At 35.8% G+C, this 20975-nt stretch overlaps 4 protein-coding genes across 5 annotated transcripts; 3 read left to right on the forward strand and 1 right to left on the reverse strand.

Annotated features, from left to right (window-relative positions):
* Positions 1 to 37: 37 nt before the first annotated feature.
* Positions 38 to 4009, reverse strand: LOC111478858 (autophagy-related protein 101). Its single transcript, XM_023123359.1, has 8 exons — positions 3844 to 4009; positions 3699 to 3735; positions 1821 to 1906; positions 1168 to 1263; positions 905 to 1070; positions 640 to 808; positions 403 to 500; positions 38 to 291 (listed from the first exon to the last, which is right to left on the reverse strand). Exons 1-7 carry the CDS (start codon positions 3874 to 3876, stop codon positions 425 to 427), a joined length of 663 nt encoding a protein of 220 aa, XP_022979127.1. The 5' UTR covers positions 3877 to 4009; the 3' UTR covers positions 38 to 291; positions 403 to 424.
* A 5148-nt stretch (positions 4010 to 9157) lies between these two features.
* LOC111478855 (dof zinc finger protein DOF3.7-like) lies at positions 9158 to 10630 on the forward strand. Its single transcript, XM_023123355.1, has one exon. It carries the CDS (start codon positions 9447 to 9449, stop codon positions 10455 to 10457), a length of 1011 nt encoding a protein of 336 aa, XP_022979123.1. The 5' UTR covers positions 9158 to 9446; the 3' UTR covers positions 10458 to 10630.
* A 1501-nt stretch (positions 10631 to 12131) lies between these two features.
* LOC111478854 lies at positions 12132 to 14375 on the forward strand. 2 transcript variants are annotated; one of them, XM_023123354.1, is made up of 4 exons: positions 12132 to 12786; positions 13192 to 13266; positions 13365 to 13618; positions 13704 to 14375. In XM_023123354.1, exons 1-4 carry the CDS (start codon positions 12243 to 12245, stop codon positions 13890 to 13892), a joined length of 1062 nt encoding a protein of 353 aa, XP_022979122.1. In that variant the 5' UTR covers positions 12132 to 12242; the 3' UTR covers positions 13893 to 14375. The 2 variants fall into 2 exon arrangements, with proteins under 2 accessions (XP_022979122.1, XP_022979121.1); XM_023123353.1 differs by having other exon boundaries at positions 12133 to 12786; positions 13359 to 13618.
* A 2846-nt stretch (positions 14376 to 17221) lies between these two features.
* Positions 17222 to 20327, forward strand: LOC111478541 (probable disease resistance protein At5g66900). Its single transcript, XM_023122850.1, has 6 exons — positions 17222 to 17332; positions 17370 to 18085; positions 18163 to 18575; positions 18651 to 19006; positions 19085 to 19293; positions 19375 to 20327. The coding sequence occupies exons 2-6, from the start codon at positions 17440 to 17442 to the stop codon at positions 20190 to 20192; spliced, it is 2442 nt and encodes an 813-aa protein (XP_022978618.1). The 5' UTR covers positions 17222 to 17332; positions 17370 to 17439; the 3' UTR covers positions 20193 to 20327.
* The last annotated feature ends 648 nt before the right edge of the window (positions 20328 to 20975 follow it).

The following is a 20975-nucleotide window of genomic DNA, read 5'->3' on the forward strand; positions in this document are numbered from 1 at the left end:
ATAAACACTTCTTGTCTATAATTAAAAGATTAAAAGATTAAAATTTAAAAGTACATGTCTGATAAGCACAATCTTATAAAAGTCAGAGGATCTACAATGATGGTTCTCACTCACCCCATAATCTTATTGTAACTAATCATATGAATATCGAATATGTATATACAGTGATTAGTGTCAATATTCACAATATGACCAAGTAAAAGACAGAAAAGGAAGAAGATAAGAGTATTAACATGGATAGTGGTTGTGGATGTGCATATGCATGAAGGATCGATGCCCCAAGTTTCCTGGACTCCGCTAATATTTTATCATCTTTTTTATGACTCTAAATATGCCGTAGCTAGAGAGAGCATGTAAAAGAAAGGGGAACTATTATAAAGACAAGATGTGGGAGTTTACTGGTGTAGCTCCAGAACTCTGATAATCAGCTCAGCATAGTGGGGTGTCCAGTCTGCAGCATCCTCTTGATCATGTCCATTCCAAATGCAGAATCTGATGAACTGAGCCATCGGCAAACATACCATTAAATAATATGCACGCTGTATAATCCTGGAGCTTTAAAGCTTTCTTAAATCAAAATATAAATGACAGAGAATTGAGATGCAAAGACATGACATTAATTTCATTGGTTCAACTCACCTAGGAATTGTTATTTCATAGGGGAAAATAACAACACCACAATCGGGACTTGGTATGGCAGGAACATGATCCTTTTTTTCATTCACAAATTTTATTACTTGAAACAACACCTCGCGAAGAGAAGCTTCCAGTGTTGTCCTGCGAATGCTTCTCTCCTCCAATTCACTCTCTGCACATAAAGGGCAGGTCGGTAGAAACAATTCATCCCTGAGAGACCGGAAGTATTAAAAAGAATAATAATAATAAAAGCAAGAATTAAGAGTACCTTCTGGGTCAACTAGAATTTTCTGTGGGTGAGTCTTGGCAGAATGTATTTTTAAGTGTTGTGCCACATGCAAATTGATATACCATTGTTCCCAATAAAAGCGTTCAATTTTGTTAGTGAACCAAGAGGCCTGTTTATTTTTCTCTTGATAAAAGGACAAACATATCTGTTAACAAAAATGGGGAATTAGTTAAAAGCAAGAAATAACCAAACAACATTTACACGAAACTTATGACACTCGAAATTCAACATTGACTTAAAACCTGGCTTTTCTTGTTCGGGTGTTTCTCTACCCAGTTAATGAACTGCTCAATCTTCTCATCTATCTTTTTCTCAACTTCAACATCCCCACATTGCACCTATACAGTAATAAACATAATTGTGCAAGTCACCAAGAAAGAAAAAAAATGCATACAATGCAGATCCATAAGACTGGAAGAATCTGGGACTCAATTACATTTGAGTGCATCAAATTAAGCCTCAGTCAAATTGATGAACGTGAAAGAGTAAAAATAAAATAAAATAAACAATCGGTATGTGATAAGAGATCACTGCTTTAAGAATAAAGGCATACAGTAGGGGTCGAGGAAGAGAAAAGGAAGGAAAAAGGGATCATTTGGCTTGATGATATTAGAGTTATTCTATGGGAGATTTAGTTAGAAAGAAACACAAGACCTTCCACAAGATGGATGAACAAGGGAATGTTTGAGATGAAAGAATCATTTTTGTATCTTCCTCTTGGAATTCTCTTAATAAGAATTATGCACAGAGCTGTCGGGTTGTATGAGACTATATATAAAACATGATGTGTGCAAAATTTTCATATTTTACTAACCATCAGAAACTGTAAATAAAAACTGAATATTGACAATACTTCCAAACAGAATAACTAATCAATTAATGAGTTGAGACTTACGTAAGTAATATCAAAAAGCTCCAAATCAATGTCTTTGGGCCGAACAAGACCTAAAGCTCGATGAAATACAATTGTGTGTAGTATGCCTGAAGTATTGTCGAACAAGCATTATCATATGATAAACAAACACATTGATAGTTTTTCACACGTAAAAGATTTCTTGAGTTCAACAATAAATATAGCTAAATGCAAACGAAAAAATTATGCTAAGAGGCAATATAATCATGTCACTCCAAAAACAAAGGCACACCAAACATCCACAGAGTATATCAGACATAATAACATGCCAATCTTGGAAAACTAAAAACAATAGATTTCTTTTCAACTTTGGCTTAAAAAAGTGAAGGAAAATAGATTCTTCCTAAAAAATCTCAAGGAAACCCAATTCTTCTGTACTGTATTCTATCTCGCTCTCTGCAACTGTATTCTATACAATTCTTCCATACACTGACATGACACCAGAGCTATTATACAACTGTTCTGGGTGAAATCCTGAGTAGAGACATCTAGCCTAATAACACAATGAATAAAACTTGACAACCATCAGGCACCATAGGAAAAATATCAAGAACTCTCAGATCATCATCTATATGAATAATCAAACTCTCTTCAAAATTTGCACCAGTCAAACTTTAGCAGTAAATCTCCTATGAAGTTTGATAATGATGTTTTGATATAAAGCCAATTGGTCAACACAACAATAAAGGTCATATGTAACAGAAGTTATTGGAGAATAAAATCCAGATCATCCACCGTTCCTTTTAACCAAGATAGCATGAGTTCTCTGCCCCCTTTGGAAATAGTAGTTGGAAATGAAAGATATCATTTTTCAAGATAAGATGATATACTACAGAACTCGTTGGGAGAAAATTTACTCAACTCTTGTTGATTCATGTTCTCTAATCTCTTGAGTAAGTATAGCCATACTCTAATTAATATCAGCCGGAGCGGTTTTTTACAGCTTCTTCGTTTTAAAGGTATTCTTTTTGTTTCCTATTTTAAAAAATCCATGAAAATATATTGAACCAACAAAGTAGAAAGATATTTCTCCAGGTTATTGGAGGAACCTACAAGCCTCCCCTCCACCTAAGAAAAACTAAGTACAACACTTTTAATGTCCCGTCCTCATTGCCTACGCCCTTTATTCACGACAATGTGCTAGTTTTTGAAACAATACTTTTCATCAACCAAATGATAAAACAACAAGCTCCAAGTTGGAGACATGGAAAAACAGCCCAAAAATCCAAAAAAAGATGCATTGAACTTGAACATCTCCACAGTGAACGAAACTCAAAATTAAACAACTAAATTGGAAAATAGAAAACCAACTACCAAACCAAAAACCCAAACTTGCTAGTAACAACTCTCCCCAGCCATTTTATCAGACTCCAACCATCTTCTCTATGGCTCCACCTCGTATACTAATTTAACTCTATTAGCAACCTTCTTCTAGCAGCGTTTGTGATGCCAATAAAGCTTCTGGAACCGGCTCAAATGGCTGAGTGACCTCAACTCATGTCAGTTTTTGCTGAGTGTACTTTGTACTAAAAGCAGAACAAAAAATGAACTAAAGCCTAAACGCTTACTCCTCACTCTCATCTGAGCGGATTAAAACTTTTCCCCAGTTGACTGAGAAATCGAAGCATATTTGATCACGTCATACAAAGCATTATAAATGAAAATGAACTCTAGAGCTCTCGGGACACAACATGATAGTATATAAATACGTCTCTATTCCCCAAAACTTTGACACTCGTTGGAATACACTAAACCGAACTAGATCGGATCACACAGAACACAGATGAACGATTTATAATCTGTTCAGCCAATTATTATTTTTTATTTTTTAAGAACAGTAAGCAAAAGGCATAGACTTACAGCGCAGAACTTCGCGTATCTCGAACTGCTCAACTTCCTACATCGAATAAGCCACAATTGAAATCCATTAACACGACGGCGATGGTGAAAATGAGACACTTGGAATTCAGACACAAAATTACGCGAGGAGAAAAGAAGAGAGTACCAGTTCTTTGAGTTGGCAGACTTCACAATTCATGGCACTGGGATATGGCGAGGTTCCTATCGCAGTCTGATCGCGGAATGGAAACCCTAGCTTTCTGAATTACAAAAACTCATCATTTCTGGGCAGAACTCAAGGAGACGCCTTCTATGTCTTTTTAATTTGTCCATATTATATTTAATACAAAAGGAAAAGTCAATTTTTTTGTTATAACAAATTAGTTAAATGACAAGTTCTACAAAATTAAGTTTTTATTTTGTGAAAAAAAGTCTAATAAAATCCTTTTTTTTTAATAGAAAACAAAATAGTTACCATGAGTTTTTTTTTATTTATTTATTAATAAAATAAAATGAAAAACAAAAAACTGAATTTTTTAATCCCTCTATGGGCCTACAAAATGGGTCAGGTTGTAGTTTAGGCCCAATGGGCCTTGAAGTGGAAGCGCGCTCTAATTAGGGGTGTCACATTCAGCCCCTACCACGCCTCGTTCAGAAAAGTTATGGAGCCATGCTCGCCCAAATGGGACTGTAGAGCCAGAGATTCTGAGCATGGAGCGTCATGGCGTGTCAATGCAGGGGCCATGGGGTTGTCAAATGTCAAGAAAAGGCGCTGCCGTGATATGGGTGGGTGTTTTCAAGCTTCATGAAGGAGTTTTGAGAGAGAAGCAGACCTGCGGTTGCTTGCACATGGCACCATTTTGAGCTCAAGTGTACTTGGCTTAGCCATGGCTGGGTAGCCATAGGGTATGCGTATAATTAACATGAACCTTTCTTTGTCAAAGTACGTGTCACTCTGAAGTAGGTGTAGAGTTCTCGGGGGTTGATGGAGTTTGAAGGGTGTTCGTTATAGGAGTGTGAATGTTTGATTGATCTACCACACCAAAATGGTGCGAAAGTTATCTTATTTATAATCAAATAAATTACAAAGATATGGAAATAGTAATAAATAGAAATAACAATAAATGGAAAGATGTCTATGGTAATAAAGTAAATATTAGATATTTGCCTTATAATAAAATATCAAATATAATATATATGGTAAACTATAATTTATTACTAAATATCCTTAACAAGGGGCCTTCCATTGTACCGCGGGCTTTCGGTCATGGAGCCGTCAGCCTTCTGGTGTACTAGACAAGAACCACAGACGTTAACACAATAATTTGTTTTCTAGGTTACTGATACTTCCCATTGGTTTCTTTTAAAACAACTTTTTTTTAGGCTTTTGCTCTTAAAATCATAAGCCTCTTTCAATTACATTTTCTTAATCTTATTCCCTAATTTTTCTTATATTTAGATTTATTCATATAGACTTGATTTAACGACTGTACTCGTGAATAACGTGAATGTTCCTTATATGCCTACTTATTTAGTGATTCAACCTGGAGATGATCTGACTCCTTTGCTTTTCTTTTCTATATGAGTTGGAATGTATTACTCCAATTAAGCGCCGAAAGAGAATTAAAGCATCCTACTTCACTGTAAATGCCACTACAAATTCCTTCCAACGAGATAAAGATCATACTAATTAACTTCCTTCTCTTTTCATGTCTAAAACCGGTACTTCTACCTTCGCCCTAAAAGAGCTTCCTCACTTACCTCGGTTAATACGAATCAAAATCTAATTTAACCTTAAAGTATAATTAAAACTAATTCATAATTCAAGAGTATTTTTTATTATTTAATTTAGTTATGAAATTTAACCTTAAATTTATTATTTAACTTTAGTTTTTTCCATATTATTTGTAATTTACCATATTTCTGTATTCGATAAATAATTATAAATAAGAGAACTCTCACCACTATTTTCCATATTAAGTGGGGTGGATTCAGCAAACATTTACCGTTAAAATGTTATTATCCAAAAATAACAACAATTTAGCTTAAATGTGAAACAACATTCTAATCATTACACACGAAATTAATGTAATCAACATAATTTTTCCTTTTTCTAATTATAATAAGAATAAAGAAAATATTATTTAATTAATTTTTTTTTTTTTTTTTTTAAAAAAAAGATGGCCCCAGGTGAATGGGCAATGGATTTTCTTGGTACAGTGGGATTTAATAAGACAATGTGGAGGTGGGGACTGTGGTTGGATTCCTTTTGTTGTTGATATGATTGGGTGCCTGCCTGTCTCTTGCCCTTTTTTTTAAAAAATAAAATAATAATAAATAAATTATTAATTCTTTTTTACGTTTTCAATGCCAATATTTGACTCCTCGTTTCGGGATAATGTTTTCTTTCCATTATTATGTCATAAATTTATATTTATGTCCCCCATCTCTCTTCAATGTCCAATTCATTACGTACACAAATTATAAAAAGAAGGGTTCTTTTACGTCACCAAATCAAAAGAAAAAAAGATATTAAAAAATAAAAAATAAAAATTGGTTCAAATGTGTGGTTGTCTTTGAAGTTATTTCTTCTCCAATTTTCAACCTTATTAATCATTTGTATATCATATACAAATGAAGTCAAAAATAGCGATAATTTGGTCGATACTACTTTTGAAAATAGTGATACGTCTTTTGATATTAAAAATCTCATCTTGTTGACTATACTACTCGAAAGGTCAATCCAAATAAATAATTAATCAAATGATGTTTGATTTTGAATCTTAACATGTTTCATCTTATTTATGTATTGGAAAATCACTAAAATTCTTCTTTGTTCAACTTCCTCTTAATACTATGATTTTTTTTCTTTTCTTAGCCAATCAGGTTTTTGTTAAGAACTATAGTCCTCCACAATGGTATGATATTGTCTCATTTGAACACAAACTCTTGTGATTTTACTTTTAGCTTCTCTAAAATGTCTCAAACTCATGATCGTCTGCACGTCACTCAACAAATAGTGTGAGAATAGTAATATTTGGAAATAGTTGATATGAAAAAGAAAAAGAAAAGGAAAGAGGGAGGAGGGGGCAGGGCACATGCAAAAGCTTATTGGTTTGGAGAGGGAAGACATGATAGATGTATGGGTGGTGGTGCAAGGACGATTCTTTCCATTTCCCAGCTTTTGTCACCTTTGGACATATCCTCTAAATCTTCCTATACCCATTATTATTATTATTTTTATTTTGAAAAAAGTGAGGTTGGTTTGAATAATTAAAAAAGAAATTACAGAAATTAGACAAGGGAATTGGATGTTGTTGACATTATGAAAACGACAGAGGAGGCAAATTGAAAGGGGGAAGGGAATGTTGGAAAATAATAATAATAAGAATAGTGGAGAATACTATTTCCATTGATATGAGGCCTTTTGAGGAAGGTGAATTCAAAATTGAGATGGACGAGAGTTTTAATTAATTGAAAAAAGGTCACGATGATGTATGAGTGGGCGACACAGGAAGGGGTCCATATAAAATGTGGGATTCCTATCACATCCCATGCCATGCATTCTTGTCATGTCATTTCATATACCACACTCACCAACTTTACTATTATTAACCTTTTATTTTTCCTTAATCTATCACTTTATTATCCACAAATCTTCTGTTTTTTCTTTAGTTATTACTTACCATGTCAAGTGTAAGCAAATTATTAAGACGCTAAAAAGATATTCAACTTTTTGTAATTGAAAAATTATTTGTAAATTGAGGTTTGATAGAGATATAGAATCTATGCATGAGAGCTTCCTACCTGTCCATGTCTCACCTATTGAAACATTTTAAAGTATTATCATAAAAGTCAAAATATAGAGACAACAAAACCTAGTTTATCCTAAAATTAAGGGGGCAAAAGTTGATGGTAATTTTAAAAAATTTACTATTACCCAATCATATATTTTAGATGTCTGAGTAAGGGACAAATATTATATTAATTTGGAAAATTAAATTAGGAGGAGATGAAATATGATATTAATTATTGATATAGAAAATATATGTGGATGTGGGTCCATATTGGTTAGTAATTAGGAGGGGAAATGGATGGAATGATAATAGAGGTGAAAGAACAGATAAAAGATAAATAGAAAATAGAAAAAAGAAAATAATAGAAGAGGGGAAGAATTTTCACAAAGATTCGGTAAATGGAATGGAAAAGAATCTTAAGAATTTGGAAAATGAAAGGGAGTGAGAGGAGAGAAGGTGATTGAAGGAAGGGCGCCCGAGGATCGAGGGAGCGACCTGGGCCCACCCAGACTGCCCCTAACTGACCACCAGGACTGCCCGACACCGATCGCTGACTCACAAATTCAGAGTATCCAAACCTCTCGTCGTTTTCTATTTCCACTGCCCGCAATGACGGGCAGGGAGGGGGTACCCTCTGATTTTAACTCTCCCTCTCCGGACGGCACGCGCGCTCCACTATTTACCATTTACATTTTTTTTAAATAAATCTACTCATTGCCCTAATTTTTACTTTTCAATCCACACAATTTATTATATATATACATATAATTAATTAAGACATAATGGATAATTAAAAAACATTAAAATAATTGTCGTGTAACTTAAGGGATAAGATTTGAAATTTGATATCATTATCGATCAACAACAGGGAACCAAAAAATTGACCATAACACTTTTTTATTTTTTATTTTTTAGATTATTTTAGATTAAAAGATTACCCTCACATTAAAAATTATAAATAAGTGATTGAGGTTGGGAAACAAAGATGTTCATAAAATTAAAAAAATATATAGTAAGGTTAGAGTAAAAAGTCGCATTCTATGTGTATGTGTGTCCTAAGTATGAGTAGTCAATGTCAGCTACAACACAACAGTCACCTTCATATTTTACATATTACATTTTTAAAATACGTTTATAGAAAGAAGTTTTCACACATTTTTTCCAAACCTATTTTCTTAAATTTCTTTAATTACTCAACAAACTGGTTTCGTCCCCTTAAACAAAGATTTAAATTCTTTAATAATAACATAAAAAGCATAAAACTGAAATCCCACTACAAAAACAATGATGCTGCCAAAAGAAAAATCTAGCACTAACCAGTGAAATAAATATGTTTTTTTTTTTTTTTTTTATAAATAAATTCTTTAATTAGTTGAACACACGTGTAAATGAATTTGATGAGAAGAGGATTAAAGTGAAGGAAATTGCAGGTGAGACGATGAGTACCCATAGCATGCAGCTGGTGGTTGCTTTTAGGTGCAAGGAGGCCGAACTCGATGCCCTCTCCAGAGGGTATGATGCCTTTAATCTGTGGGGTCGTACCTCCACCTTTATCCATATTTCCAACATCCTCACATACTTTTATACCATAACCTTTCACATTATTCAAGTTTCTTTAGACTCACTCCAATCCATTGATTCAATGCAAATTAAGGGTCAAAGGAGGCCTTGTTTGCTTGCTTGATGACCCAGCTGAGCATCAACCACTAGAACCCTAAAAACTGTTGCTGTCTTTCCTTTTCTTTCTATATAATATCCTATATATTTAACTCTTTATCCTCTTTCCACTCCCAAAATCCCTCCATTTCTTCTCTCTCTCTCGCTCAAAAACATTGATCCAACAAAACCCACTTTCTTTATCTTTTTCCCACTAACTAAAAAGACCCATTTCCATTTTCTCTTGCCTTTTCTTTTCTTTTGATTTTGGATTGTTCTGAAATCCAAAAGAAAAAAAACCCAAAAAAAAGATACGATGATCCAAGAACTATTTGGTGTTTCAGGGCTTTTAGCTGCAGCTGGAGACACCAAAATCTCCACCACTAATGCTTCTTCTATTCTTGATTCTTCTTCTTCTTCCCCTTCTACTTCCCTCTCTGCCGTCGCCGCCACTGCGACCACTGCCGCCGGAGTCGCCACCACGTCAGCAACCTCCTCAAATTCTGAAGCTCAAAACTTGCGGTGCCCCAGATGCGATTCTGCAAACACCAAATTTTGTTACTACAACAACTACAATCTCACTCAACCTCGCCACTTCTGTAAGACATGTCGTCGTTATTGGACCAAAGGTGGGGCCCTCAGGAATGTTCCCATTGGTGGTGGGTGTCGGAAGAACAAGACCGCGGCTGTGGTCGGGAAATCAGCGGCTGGAAAGATGAAAACTTTGTCGTCTGAGATATTGGGCCGGGTCGGATTCGGAACTGGGTCGGCGTTGGATCATGAAATAATGTCGCCCACGCAAATTCTGTGGGGTTCGCCGCAGAATTCTCATCTTTTGTCTATTTTGAGATCCGCCACCCAAAACCAAAACCCTAACCCTAATAACCACGTCGGTTCCCACGTCATCAACGACCCACCGGCGACGGCAGCTGCCACTACCACTGCCACGGCCACACCGTTTCATGCTAGGACGATGGGTTTCGATCCGGCCACCCATATTTCTTCTCTGGGGCTCTGCAGCTCTTACTGGAGGAAAAATCAGAGCCAAATTCATCCCCAACAAAATGGGATTCCCCACGTCGGTGGAGATCAGGTCCAGGGCGGCGCCGGTGGGATCCAGGAGCTGTATCAGAAGCTTAAGTCTTCATCGAGCAATTATTTCAGCAACGGGCAGCAGGGATCGGTGGGAGTAACGAATGGGGGTACGGCAGCGATGTTGGAGGCAGCTCCGGTGGGCGGCGGCGGCGGTGGCGAAACAACAGGTTACTGGAATCCAGCCTTTTCTTGGTCAGATGTTCATGCTAGTGCTAATGAAGCATATCCTTGAACTAAAAAAAGGAACAAAAAAAGGAGTGTGTTTTATTTTCCCCTAATTTGGCTATTTGTGTTTTCCATATTAGGATTTATTTTTGTGTGTGTTTTTGTGCTTGGGTTTGTGGTGTATGAAATGAATGCCTTATTTAGCATCAGTAGTGTTTAAATTAAATTAACTTCATCCAATTAAGATTAATCAAACCATCTTTTTATGCATCTGATATTATATTCAAGACTTTTTTTTTTTTTTAAAAAAAAAAAAAAATTAATTTTGAAACCCACTAAAGTTTCCATTCAACATTCAAATTCTTCTTACTTTTTACTTGTACTACTTTTACGGAGAAAAGAACAGAAAAAAGCTCACATATTTTCCCCCATGAACATGAACACATGGACCTCTAGTTCAACATAATTAGAGTATATTACATTTAATAAAAATACCCGTATAAAAAGTCGTGTAAAAGAAAAGAAAAGAAAAGAAAGGATTGGTGACAATATTAGAACTTCGGGCATATGTAAAGTATGAAGGCTTGGACCCATAAGATACCCAACAAATTAGGCATCTAAATTCTTGGGACCTAAGCTCACACGAATATCTTGTGAAGTATTGTATTGTACACTTTAGTGTAAGCTCTTGTAATTTTATTTTTTTGTTTCTTTAAAAGGCTCTAGTAAAGATGTATTCTTTATTTATAAATTCATGATTATTCTCTTAATTCGCTCTCACCCAACAATCTTCCCGGCCTCGGTGATTATAAGTTCCACCTCCAAGAGATGAATGCAAAAAATCAGTCTCCTAGTTGATATGAACATTTTTTCAACATACCTTAAAGTTCTAACTTAGCTCAACACCCACAAAGAGGTAAGCTGGAATTTTCGGTTGGTTCGAGTAGAATTGTATTGATGCAATTAGTTCAATGGAACTTGATCTAAGGAGTCTAGAATTGACCATACATTCAATTTTCTAACAAATCAGAACTTGAAGCTAAAGTTATGATGGAAGCAAGATTGAGAGCGTAATACTTGTTGAAATTTTCCTTAGTTTTAAAATAAAATAAAATAAAAGAAAACTAATCATTATTATTATTATTTTAAAAAAAGAAGAATCTAGAACGCATGATTCCGTCGTTACTACCTGGTCATGATTTTAGATTTTTTTTAAACAAATAAATACCAATAAAGTTAGTTTTTTTATTTAATAATAATTAGTTTTCTTTTTTCTTTTTATTTTAAAAATAACGAAAAGTCTTCCAAACCTTATTTTCTTAAAATGTTATTATCAAAACATTAATTAATTTAAGACTAAAGGGCAAAAAGTCAATCATCTCTCTATTTTTACCATAAACACGTACTTGAATAAGTAATACACTTATGAAAATAATAATACAAATACACATTAATATATATATTTAAAATTCACAATTGGAGTACTCACAATAATATCTCTCAATAGTTCACGCGCTTCAGAATTGTTTTTTTTTTTTTTTTTTTTTTCCTTAATATTTTGGAATGTTAATATTTTATAGATATTTATATGTAGAGAGAGGTGTCGTCAATCAAACACAATAGGAAGTAGTGAATGTCAACCACGCGCTTAACGCTTATCAGACTTCGAGTATTTTCCAATTTCCTCACAAAATAATGTTTTTTTTAAAAAAAAAAAAAAAAAATGGAAAATGTCTGGACATAGCCGGGAAACTCCACGAGTTGGTAGACGCGTCCTATTAATTCAGTTTGGTTGGAGGAATTATTTTGAGGTATTGCTTGAATTTGGAGAAGGCAATTATTGAGTTTTGAAATGGCGGAGGGTCTGGTGAACGGGGCTGTTCTGGGTGCGTTGTTCGGAGAGCTGCTGAAAGGCATCTTGAATTTGGCGGAAAAGAGCATTCATTTCAAACCTGTGCTGGAGGATATCAGAGCCCATTTAGAGTTTCTGAGCTTAGTGATCCAACAGCTTGATGATGAGCATAGTGGGTTCCTTGCTTCTCCAGAAAATACAAAGAGCTTGCGGGGAGTGATAGAGAACGGGAAGAAACTGATAGGCAAGTGCGAGGGTGTGGATCAAAGTATTCTCAATTTTCACAAGGCCCCATTTTACACCAAAAAGCTTCGCCAATTGAATGCTGAATTTGGAAGGGCGTCACAAAATTTGTTGTTGCAAATGAACGTACAGCAGTTGAGGAGGATACCTATGAATGGTAATGGGAGTGGCAGATCTGTATTGTTATTACAAAATACCATGGAAAAGGTTACGAGCATTGGTTGCTGCTGTAGCGTCTTCGGTGACCTCCCAAATCAAATCAAATTGCCCCTTCTGTTTTACCACGACAAGCGACTCAAAGGTACACAATTCTCTTCTATGCTCCTCTCCTCTAAACCCAACTTATTAACTTTTATAATACAATTGTCACCCTATCAATAATTAACACGAGTTTCCGAAACATTCATCTTCCTAGTTTTCGATACCAAAAAAATTCATTTTCTTGTTCTCGTGTTCAAGTAAATAAAATAATTAACAATTCTGGATCCTATTCATCAAAGATCTCTATTCTTGATTTTTTTTCGATTTATCAGAACAGTTTTTAATTTATTATCTAAGGAGCCGACAAATTGAGTTACTGAAGTATGGAGTAAGCTTAATAAATTTTTTTATTAATAGAATAAGTTATTAACTTATATATTCCTAGGGAAAACGGAATGAACAAGAATGAATTTTGTTGTGCTTACTTGTTATTTTGTTGAGCCAGGAAAAACGGGTCCAAATTTTGGTGATGAAATGCTGGGTTGGGTGGTCGAGCACATCAAAGACAACTTAAACCAAGGTGGGTATGAGCTGAAAACTTGGTACCCATCTTTTGATTTGATTGAGTGGGTCAGGAAATTAACGAAATGGGCATTGTGGTTAAATTGGTAGAAGCAGGGAAGAGCAGTGGAGAGGACGATAATGGGTTGCGTAGAAGAGTTGAAGAGGCGATAGAGAGGTTGGGAGATGGTCGGTTTGAGAAGATATTACATCGGACGTTTGAAACGGTGGCCGATGAGAAGCTTCAAAAATGGTTCCGTTGTGATTTGGAGACGGAAGATGGTCCTCTCAGAGGGGTTTTGTTTGTATCAACAGTAAAGCTTGCATTCTGCACTAACATCCATACTCAACACCCCAACCTCTATCTAAAGGTACTTTTACTAAATTAAACCCAAAACTGTGCGGAGTTGTTATTACTTAACTATTATATGCCTTCCTACCTTTGGTGTTCCACAGGTAATTATACCATTTCAGCTCCTCAAAGGCGTTCGGAGGAACCCCTGCGATCAACAATACATACACTTCATCTCTGTTGATAACCAAAAATTTCAGTTCATCAACTTCCGAAACTACGAGGACGCCAAGAAATGCGCGCAACAAATTCCAATAACACTGCCCACATGCACTCGCTGTAGGCTACAATAAAGGAAAGCTTCAACTTAGGACATCCCATCATGTGAGATTTCGTTAGTGTCCGTTCGTGGTTATGAAATTCGTGTGTTCTTTCGGGTGTCCATGAGTGGTTTCATCCTCTTGCTAATAACTTACCTGTTCCTCTCTCCAATCGACGTGAGATTTCACAATTTAGCCTCTTGCCCGGTCGTGCTCGTTCAGAGCGTGTTGCCTGTGGCCACATGCCCATGTCACTCTGAACCCTTTATGTTTTACTGTTGTATTTTCAGTTTGTATAACTATTTGGGGAAATCTGAATTGCCTCAAAATGTACTATACGAGAATGCGGCGTCTAATTCTCTTTACTCGAAACGTTATATACTATTTAAGTCGTCGTTGTTGTTTTTGCTTGCATGCTATATAACACTGTTTTCAATCTCTCACTAAACCTTGCTTTCAAACTCTCTTCCAAAATCTCTCTGCTCCGTTTTCTAAAACTTTCTTCTCAAATTGGAGCTAGAGGCCTAAGCATACGTTACTTGGCCATAACCCACACGAATACAAATTGGCTTAACTCAATTGTCAAGTCCGCTGCCAAGAAGAGTGCAATTGTGACACCCAAACAACTTCACCCATCATATCCTCTACCATGACTCTCTTGCTTTAGACATGGAGAAATATATTCCTTACTTATAAATCCAGTGTGTGACTCTTTCCTAACCATCCTTCCCAACGTGCGAACTTTGCTTTAGGCTTACCCAAAATACTTCATACCATAAATCTATGATCATTCTCTAAATTAGTCGGTGTGTGGGACTCTTCCTACCCATCCTCGACATGGTCAATGCAGAAAAACAAGTCATTGTTGTATTCGAGCGTCCACTTGATCTTATCTCTTATCCACGTGAGTCAAGTTGCAGCAATTAAGTCATGAATCCACCACTACCACACACACCATAGTTGAAAATTCAGCATCGTGTCTTGCTTTTCCAATTCTTAGAACGAGTGATGCTTCCCTGTTGACTGGATCTAATTTATTGATTTATTTTAATTAATTAATTAATATATTGAAAATAAGATTTTAAATTTAAAAAAAAAAATGAAAAAATGAAATTGAGGAAGTAACGAGCGACAACCACTCGTTTAACGCTCAATCCCTCCCATCAAACTCCGAGTACTTTTCAATTTCCAAACAGAATAATTCTTTTTATATTGAAAAAAAAAAAAAATGTTTGGACATAGCCAGGAAACTCCAGGAGTTGGTAGACGCGTCCTGTTGGGTTATATTTTCGAGTTTGAGGGATCATATGTTTCCAGTTTGGGTTTATATTTGACGTGTTGGTTCAATTTGGAGAAGGGAATTATTGGGTTTTGAAATGGTGAACGGTCTGATAAGCGGGGCTATTGCAGGTGTTGTCGCCGAAGTGATGCTGAAAAAGTTCTTGAGTTCGACGGAAAGGGCGATTCATTTCAAACGTGTTCGGGAAGATATCAGATACCGGTTAGAGAATCTAAGCTCTGAGATCAAACAGGTGAAGCATGGTGGGTTCCTCGATTTCCCACAATACATGAAGAACGTGCAGCAACTGATAGATAAAGGGAAGAAACTGATTACCAAGTGCGACGCTGTGGATCGAAGTATTCTCAGGTATCCCAAGGTCCCATATTACACCAAAAAGCTTCGCAAATTGGGTGATGAATTGGAAAGGACCAAAACCGATTTGATGTTCAAATTGATGTTACAAAACTCCAAGATTTATTGGTAAAAGATGTGAGTTTTGGTTGCAGTTGCAGTGTCTATGGTGAGGTCTGCATGTTAAAGATATTAAAGATATTTTATCATATTTGATATTTGTCTATGTAATGCTTATTTCCATTCATTACCATTTATTTGATTATAAACGGTTTTAACCAATATTCTTATAGTATCATTATCCTTTCCATTTAACAATCCTGACCCTTTATTTTCAAGGACTATTGAATCCTCTACTGTTATTCTCCACCACTATTACTGACTTTGATGCCACAGGGGCCGTCACCACGGTAGTAGCATGATTGATTACTCTTCGGCTCCATCCTTTTGACTTCTAAATCATCTTTCACTAAACTTTGTACCTACAACATCACCTTCTCCAACACAATCAGTTTCAGCTCCATCCTTTTGACCTCTAAATCACATTTCACTATACTTTGTACATACAACATCACCATCTCCAACACAATCAGTTTTCCCTCGACCAACATAATCTTTTTCATTCTTTTCCCAATTTTCCCTTCATCTTCACACAAATCCTAACATAATCTTTTTACGATCTTTTTCATTTTCTTCCCAATTTGAAATCCTAAGAATCCTTTTCTTCCCAATTTTCCCTTCATTCTTCGCAGAAATCCTAACATAATTTTTTTACCCAATCCGTTTCCCTCAATTACAAATAATACTAAAAGAAAGTCTACTTCAATATTTGAGAAAGTTATGAGCTTTGGTTGTAGTTGGAGTGTCTATGGTGACCTTCGCACTCAAACCAAATTGCCCTTCCTTTTTTACCACCACAACCGACTCAAAGCTACACATTCTTCTTAAATGAATGAACTTTGTTGTGCTTACACGTTATACATCTTTTTGCTAATAACTCATTTATCGTAGTCAGTCTCACTATTTTAACTTGTCTATTAAAAAGAGATTTTTACACTATTCTAAGGAGTATTTGGTTTCCTCTCCGACTCACCACTGACACCTTATACAATGTTTGACTTTAATACTATTTATAACAATCCAAGTAAGGTAAGCCACTGCTAGCAATATTGTTCGCTTAGCCTCACAATTTAAAACTGGTTCTGTTGGGGGAGAGGAGAAATATTTAGTTTATCACTCCAACGAACACAAAATCTCACACGTGCATACCTTGATTGGGGTAATTTTAGAGATTGAAGAGTAAAAAAAAGAAGACTAAAACAGTATTAAGAAAGAGAGAAAAACAAAGAAAAGAGGTGATGAGTGTAGATAATCATAAAATTTTTAAAAGCTATAATCATATTTTTGAAATAAAGTATTAAACTCTTTATCCAAAACTAATTCATTAAGGTAATTTTGATTTTCTTTTTTTAATTTATGACAATATTTAAAAAAAATTAGAGTGGAAAGGTATTCTCAATTAAGACCATAATTTAGCCTAATTATCATTTATTGCCCTTCAATTATATCAAATAGAAAGTTTATGTCTTAATCGAAACTTTTCCAATTTTTCAATTTTTTTGATTTCTTCCCTAATTCGTCAATATTTTTATGGCATGTGACCCAGAATGTCAAATTCGTAGATAAACGGTCACTGCTATTTGTTCCTTGAAGATGTAGCTGAAAGCATTTACACCCAAAAACTGAATAAACAAAAATATGCGCTTTCTTATCAACTCAATAGGCTTTAATACATGGGAGGAACGATTCCATTCCCATCCCACCATGTTTGAAATTTCCCACTTTGGACGACCGATTCCCACTTCCGGAAGCCTCCAAAGATTCGACGGAGCTGCTTTCAAAGATTATTAAACCAGAACGAGGGGTTTGGCTGATCGGTAAAAAGAAATGGCGGCGGAATTGGTGGGTGGAGCTGCTTTGGGCGCTGTAGTTGGGGAGCTGTTCAAAGCGGTCTTGGATTTGGGTGAAAGGGCCATCAATTTCAATCCTGTTCTTAAGGATATCAGTTCAAAGCTAAATGCTATAACCCCTTTGGTGAAGCAAATTGACGAGCTTAATGAGTACCTCGATATCTCAAGAGAAGAAACGGAGAGGTTGAGGGGTCTAATGGATGAAGGGAAGCGGCTGCTTCTCCAATGCGGCGGTGTGAAATTGGGGAATCTTAATTATCTGAAGAAACCCTTTTACACACAAAAGCTTCGGGATTTGGATTCTGCACTCCGAAGCTTCATGGACGTTTTGTTGTTGCAGATGGGTAGAGACCAGAAGAAGAATCTGAAGATGATGAACCAAATGATGGAGATTATTTGCAGACTCGATAACAGAGGTGGGTCGAGCAAGGCTATGGATTTGATTGTGCCGCCATGTCTGGTTCCTCAGCTGCGAGAACAAACTGTTGGGTTGCAGAAGCCAGTTAAGGAGCTGAAGTTGAAGCTTCTAAAAAATGGGGCTCAAATGGTGGTGGTGACAGCTCCTGGAGGCTGTGGAAAAACCACACTGGCCTTGAAGCTTTGTCACGACAAAGAAATCAAAGGTACGCCAAAATCATTCTTTGTGAGGGAATGAACATCAATTAAACTATTGGAACTTTCTAATTTAGCGTCTTAATAGATATATTCCAGGGGAAGATCTTGTTTGTTGTAGTTTCAAGAAACCCAGATTGGAAGCTCATATTTAAGAACATAATTGAAAGCCTCAGAGGCATTCAATTGCCTGATTCACAAAATGATGAGCGTGCATTCTGCTATTTAGAATTGTGGCTGAAGCAGGCAGCTCAAAATCATCCTGTTTTGATTGTGTTAGACGATGTGTGGAACGGGCCAGAAGCTGAAGGCCTTCTTGACAAGCTTTTTCAATTGCCTCACTGCAAGATCTTGGTCACTTCTAGGTTTTCTTTCCCAAGATTTAGTGAGTCTTATCATTTGGAACCTTTGAACCACGAGAATGCAATCAAACTTCTCCTCCTCGCAGCATCATTGGAGAAAGAAAGTTCTAAGCTCCCTGATGAAGAAACCATCAAAAAGGCAAATTTTCTGTCATCTGATACCTTTTACCTTTATATATCTATCATATTATAAACAGCTGAGTTTGAATTTCAGATAATTGGGGGATGCAGGAGGCTCCCTCTTGCTCTGAAGGTAATCGGCACGTCGCTTTCCCGCAGACCGATGTCGGTTTGGAAGGTGACGGGGAGGAACATGTCTAGAAGTGGCTCCATATTTGATTCTGAGAAAGAGCTTCTTGAATGCCTACAGAGCAGCCTGGATGAGTTGGATGATAAGATGGTAATCAAGGAGAGTTTCATGGATTTAGGTTCTTTTCGCAAAAACCAGAGAATCCCTGCTTCAACCTTCATTGACATTTGCAGAGTTTTGTATGAACAAGATGAAACTGAAGCAATGGCCACCCTCGACGAACTATTCTCTCGGAGTTTAGTTAATTCTGTCACAACGAGGTTCGTGTTTTTCTCGGTTGTATTGATGTAAACAGAACAGATATTGATTCGTTTTGTGGGGTTGGTTGTTCATATCAGAAAATATGGATATGATGATGAGTTCTACGAACAGTACTGGTTCACTCAGCATGATATTCTTAGAGATTTGGCTATCCACTTGATGAACTTGGAGCCCATAGAACAAAGAAAAAGATTGTTCTTGGATATCAATGGAAATGATGTTCCCAAATGGTGGGTACATCAAGAGAAGCATCCCTCCAATGCTCGCCTTATATCCATAACCACAGGTCTTTCCTTCTCTGTCTCTTCTTTTGTGTTCTTCACTCTCACTACTTCAAACTCAAAAAAACAGATTTTGAATGTTGCAGATGAGAGATTCTCATCAAGTTGGCCTCACATGGAAGCATCTAAAGTGGAGGTTCTGATTCTAAATATTCATTCAAGAACTTACACCTTGCCTGGATTCCTGAAGAGAATGATTAAATTGAAAGTTCTGATAATCTCAAATTTTGATTCTTTTCCAACTGAGATGACAAGTGAAGATAATCAACCACTCAACTGTTTACCAAGTCTCGAACAAACAAGGTTCGAACGGATTTCGGTTCCTCTCTTCAGTAATCCAAACCAGAAACCACTGATAAATCTGCAGAAAATATCGTTCTTTATGTGTAAATTTGGTCAAACCAAAATCTGGGATTCGATGCCAAATTTGCTGGAGATATCCGTTGACTTCTGCAAAGATTTGAGTGCAATCCCCAAAGGGGTGTGTGAAATTGTGAGGTTACAGAAGCTGAGTATTACAAATTGTCATGGACTATGTTCCTTGCCAGAAGACATAGGAAAGCTGATTAATCTAAGAACACTGAGGCTTAGATCCTGCATTCATTTGGAAGAGTTGCCCGAATCGACGACAAAGCTTCGGGGATTAGTCGTGCTTGATATATCGAACTGTGTCGGTGTAGCCAAGCTTCCTGAGAAGATTGGTGAGTTGCATGACTTAGAAAAGGTTGACATGAGGAACTGCTCAAGCTTGCGCAAGCTGCCATTGTCAATCAAACATCTGAAAAAGTTGAAGCTGTTATGTGATGGAGAGATTGCAGAGTGGTTGAAAACGGCTACTCCCCACCTTGCCAAACAGGTCAAAGTGCACCAGGAAGAAGCCAACCTGGAGTGGCTGGGTTTATGAACCTTCTTTCCTTTATTTATTTATTTTTGTTAGCACAGCATAACATTTCACGCTCTATCTAAATGAACTTAAAAAATAGGAAAGAAAAAAAATGTAATTAAAAGTTTATATTAATGAGTCGATCTAAGTGTACCGTATCTATTTAAAATATTGGATGCTAATTATATATATATATATATATATATATATAGTGCACTTGAGATAATTATAATTATCTGACATATATTGTTTTACTAGTTTTTATTTTATTTTATATATATCTTTATCATATAAATAATTGAATAAATTATAAATAGGTAGCTAATATACTCCCAACAGTTTTCTTACTTCCGCTGCTTTTTATTCGGATATATATCAGGAGAATATTTGCTTAATCCATTTTGAAAATTCTCTATTTATAATTAAATAAATTATAAATTATAATTAAATTAAATTAAATTAACTTAGTCAACAAATATAAATGGTTGCAAGAAGAAAAACGAATAAAAAGATCCCTTTTATTTCTTTGCCGTAGAAATCTAGAGTGGGAAACACGTAGATTTATCACAAATGAAAAGGAGAGAATAAAATGTGTAATTTTTTTTAAATGATTTTTCTTTTTTTTTTTCTAAAAAAGGAAATATTAAAAGATAGGGGAGACAGTGGGCACTAAAAAATGTAAGAAAATATAGAAGTGTTTGTTCATGTCTTGTAGCTTTAATTTTTTAGAAATTTAAAAATTATATTTTTATTATTTAATATTCAACCAAAGGTATATCTAATTTTATTTTTAAGATGAATTCC

This window comes from Cucurbita maxima, unplaced genomic scaffold (genome assembly GCF_002738345.1).
Source record: "Cucurbita maxima cultivar Rimu unplaced genomic scaffold, Cmax_1.0 Cma_Scf00004, whole genome shotgun sequence".
NCBI classification, from domain to species: Eukaryota; Viridiplantae; Streptophyta; class Magnoliopsida; order Cucurbitales; family Cucurbitaceae; genus Cucurbita; species Cucurbita maxima.

Excerpts from the sequence above, each read along its gene's own strand:
- LOC111478855 (XM_023123355.1), top strand. The coding sequence starts at position 9,447 with ATGATCCAAGAACTATTTGGTGTTTCAGGGCTTTTAGCTGCAGCTGGA.
- LOC111478854 (XM_023123353.1), top strand. The coding sequence starts at position 12,243 with ATGGCGGAGGGTCTGGTGAACGGGGCTGTTCTGGGTGCGTTGTTCGGA. Across the intron at positions 13,267-13,358 it reads CAAAGACAACTTAAACCAAG|AAGCAGGGAAGAGCAGTGGA; the intron begins GTGGGTATGAGC and ends TTAAATTGGTAG. Across the intron at positions 13,619-13,703 it reads ACCCCAACCTCTATCTAAAG|GTAATTATACCATTTCAGCT; the intron begins GTACTTTTACTA and ends GGTGTTCCACAG.
- LOC111478541 (XM_023122850.1), top strand. The coding sequence starts at position 17,440 with ATGGCGGCGGAATTGGTGGGTGGAGCTGCTTTGGGCGCTGTAGTTGGG. Across the intron at positions 18,086-18,162 it reads TCACGACAAAGAAATCAAAG|ATATATTCCAGGGGAAGATC; the intron begins GTACGCCAAAAT and ends GCGTCTTAATAG. Across the intron at positions 19,007-19,084 it reads GTTAATTCTGTCACAACGAG|AAAATATGGATATGATGATG; the intron begins GTTCGTGTTTTT and ends TGTTCATATCAG.
- LOC111478858 (XM_023123359.1), bottom strand. The coding sequence starts at position 3,876 with ATGAATTGTGAAGTCTGCCAACTCAAAGAACTG. Across the intron at positions 1,071-1,167 it reads ACCCGAACAAGAAAAGCCAG|ATATGTTTGTCCTTTTATCA; the intron begins GTTTTAAGTCAA and ends TTTTGTTAACAG. Across the intron at positions 501-639 it reads TATGAAATAACAATTCCTAG|TTCATCAGATTCTGCATTTG; the intron begins GTGAGTTGAACC and ends CCGATGGCTCAG.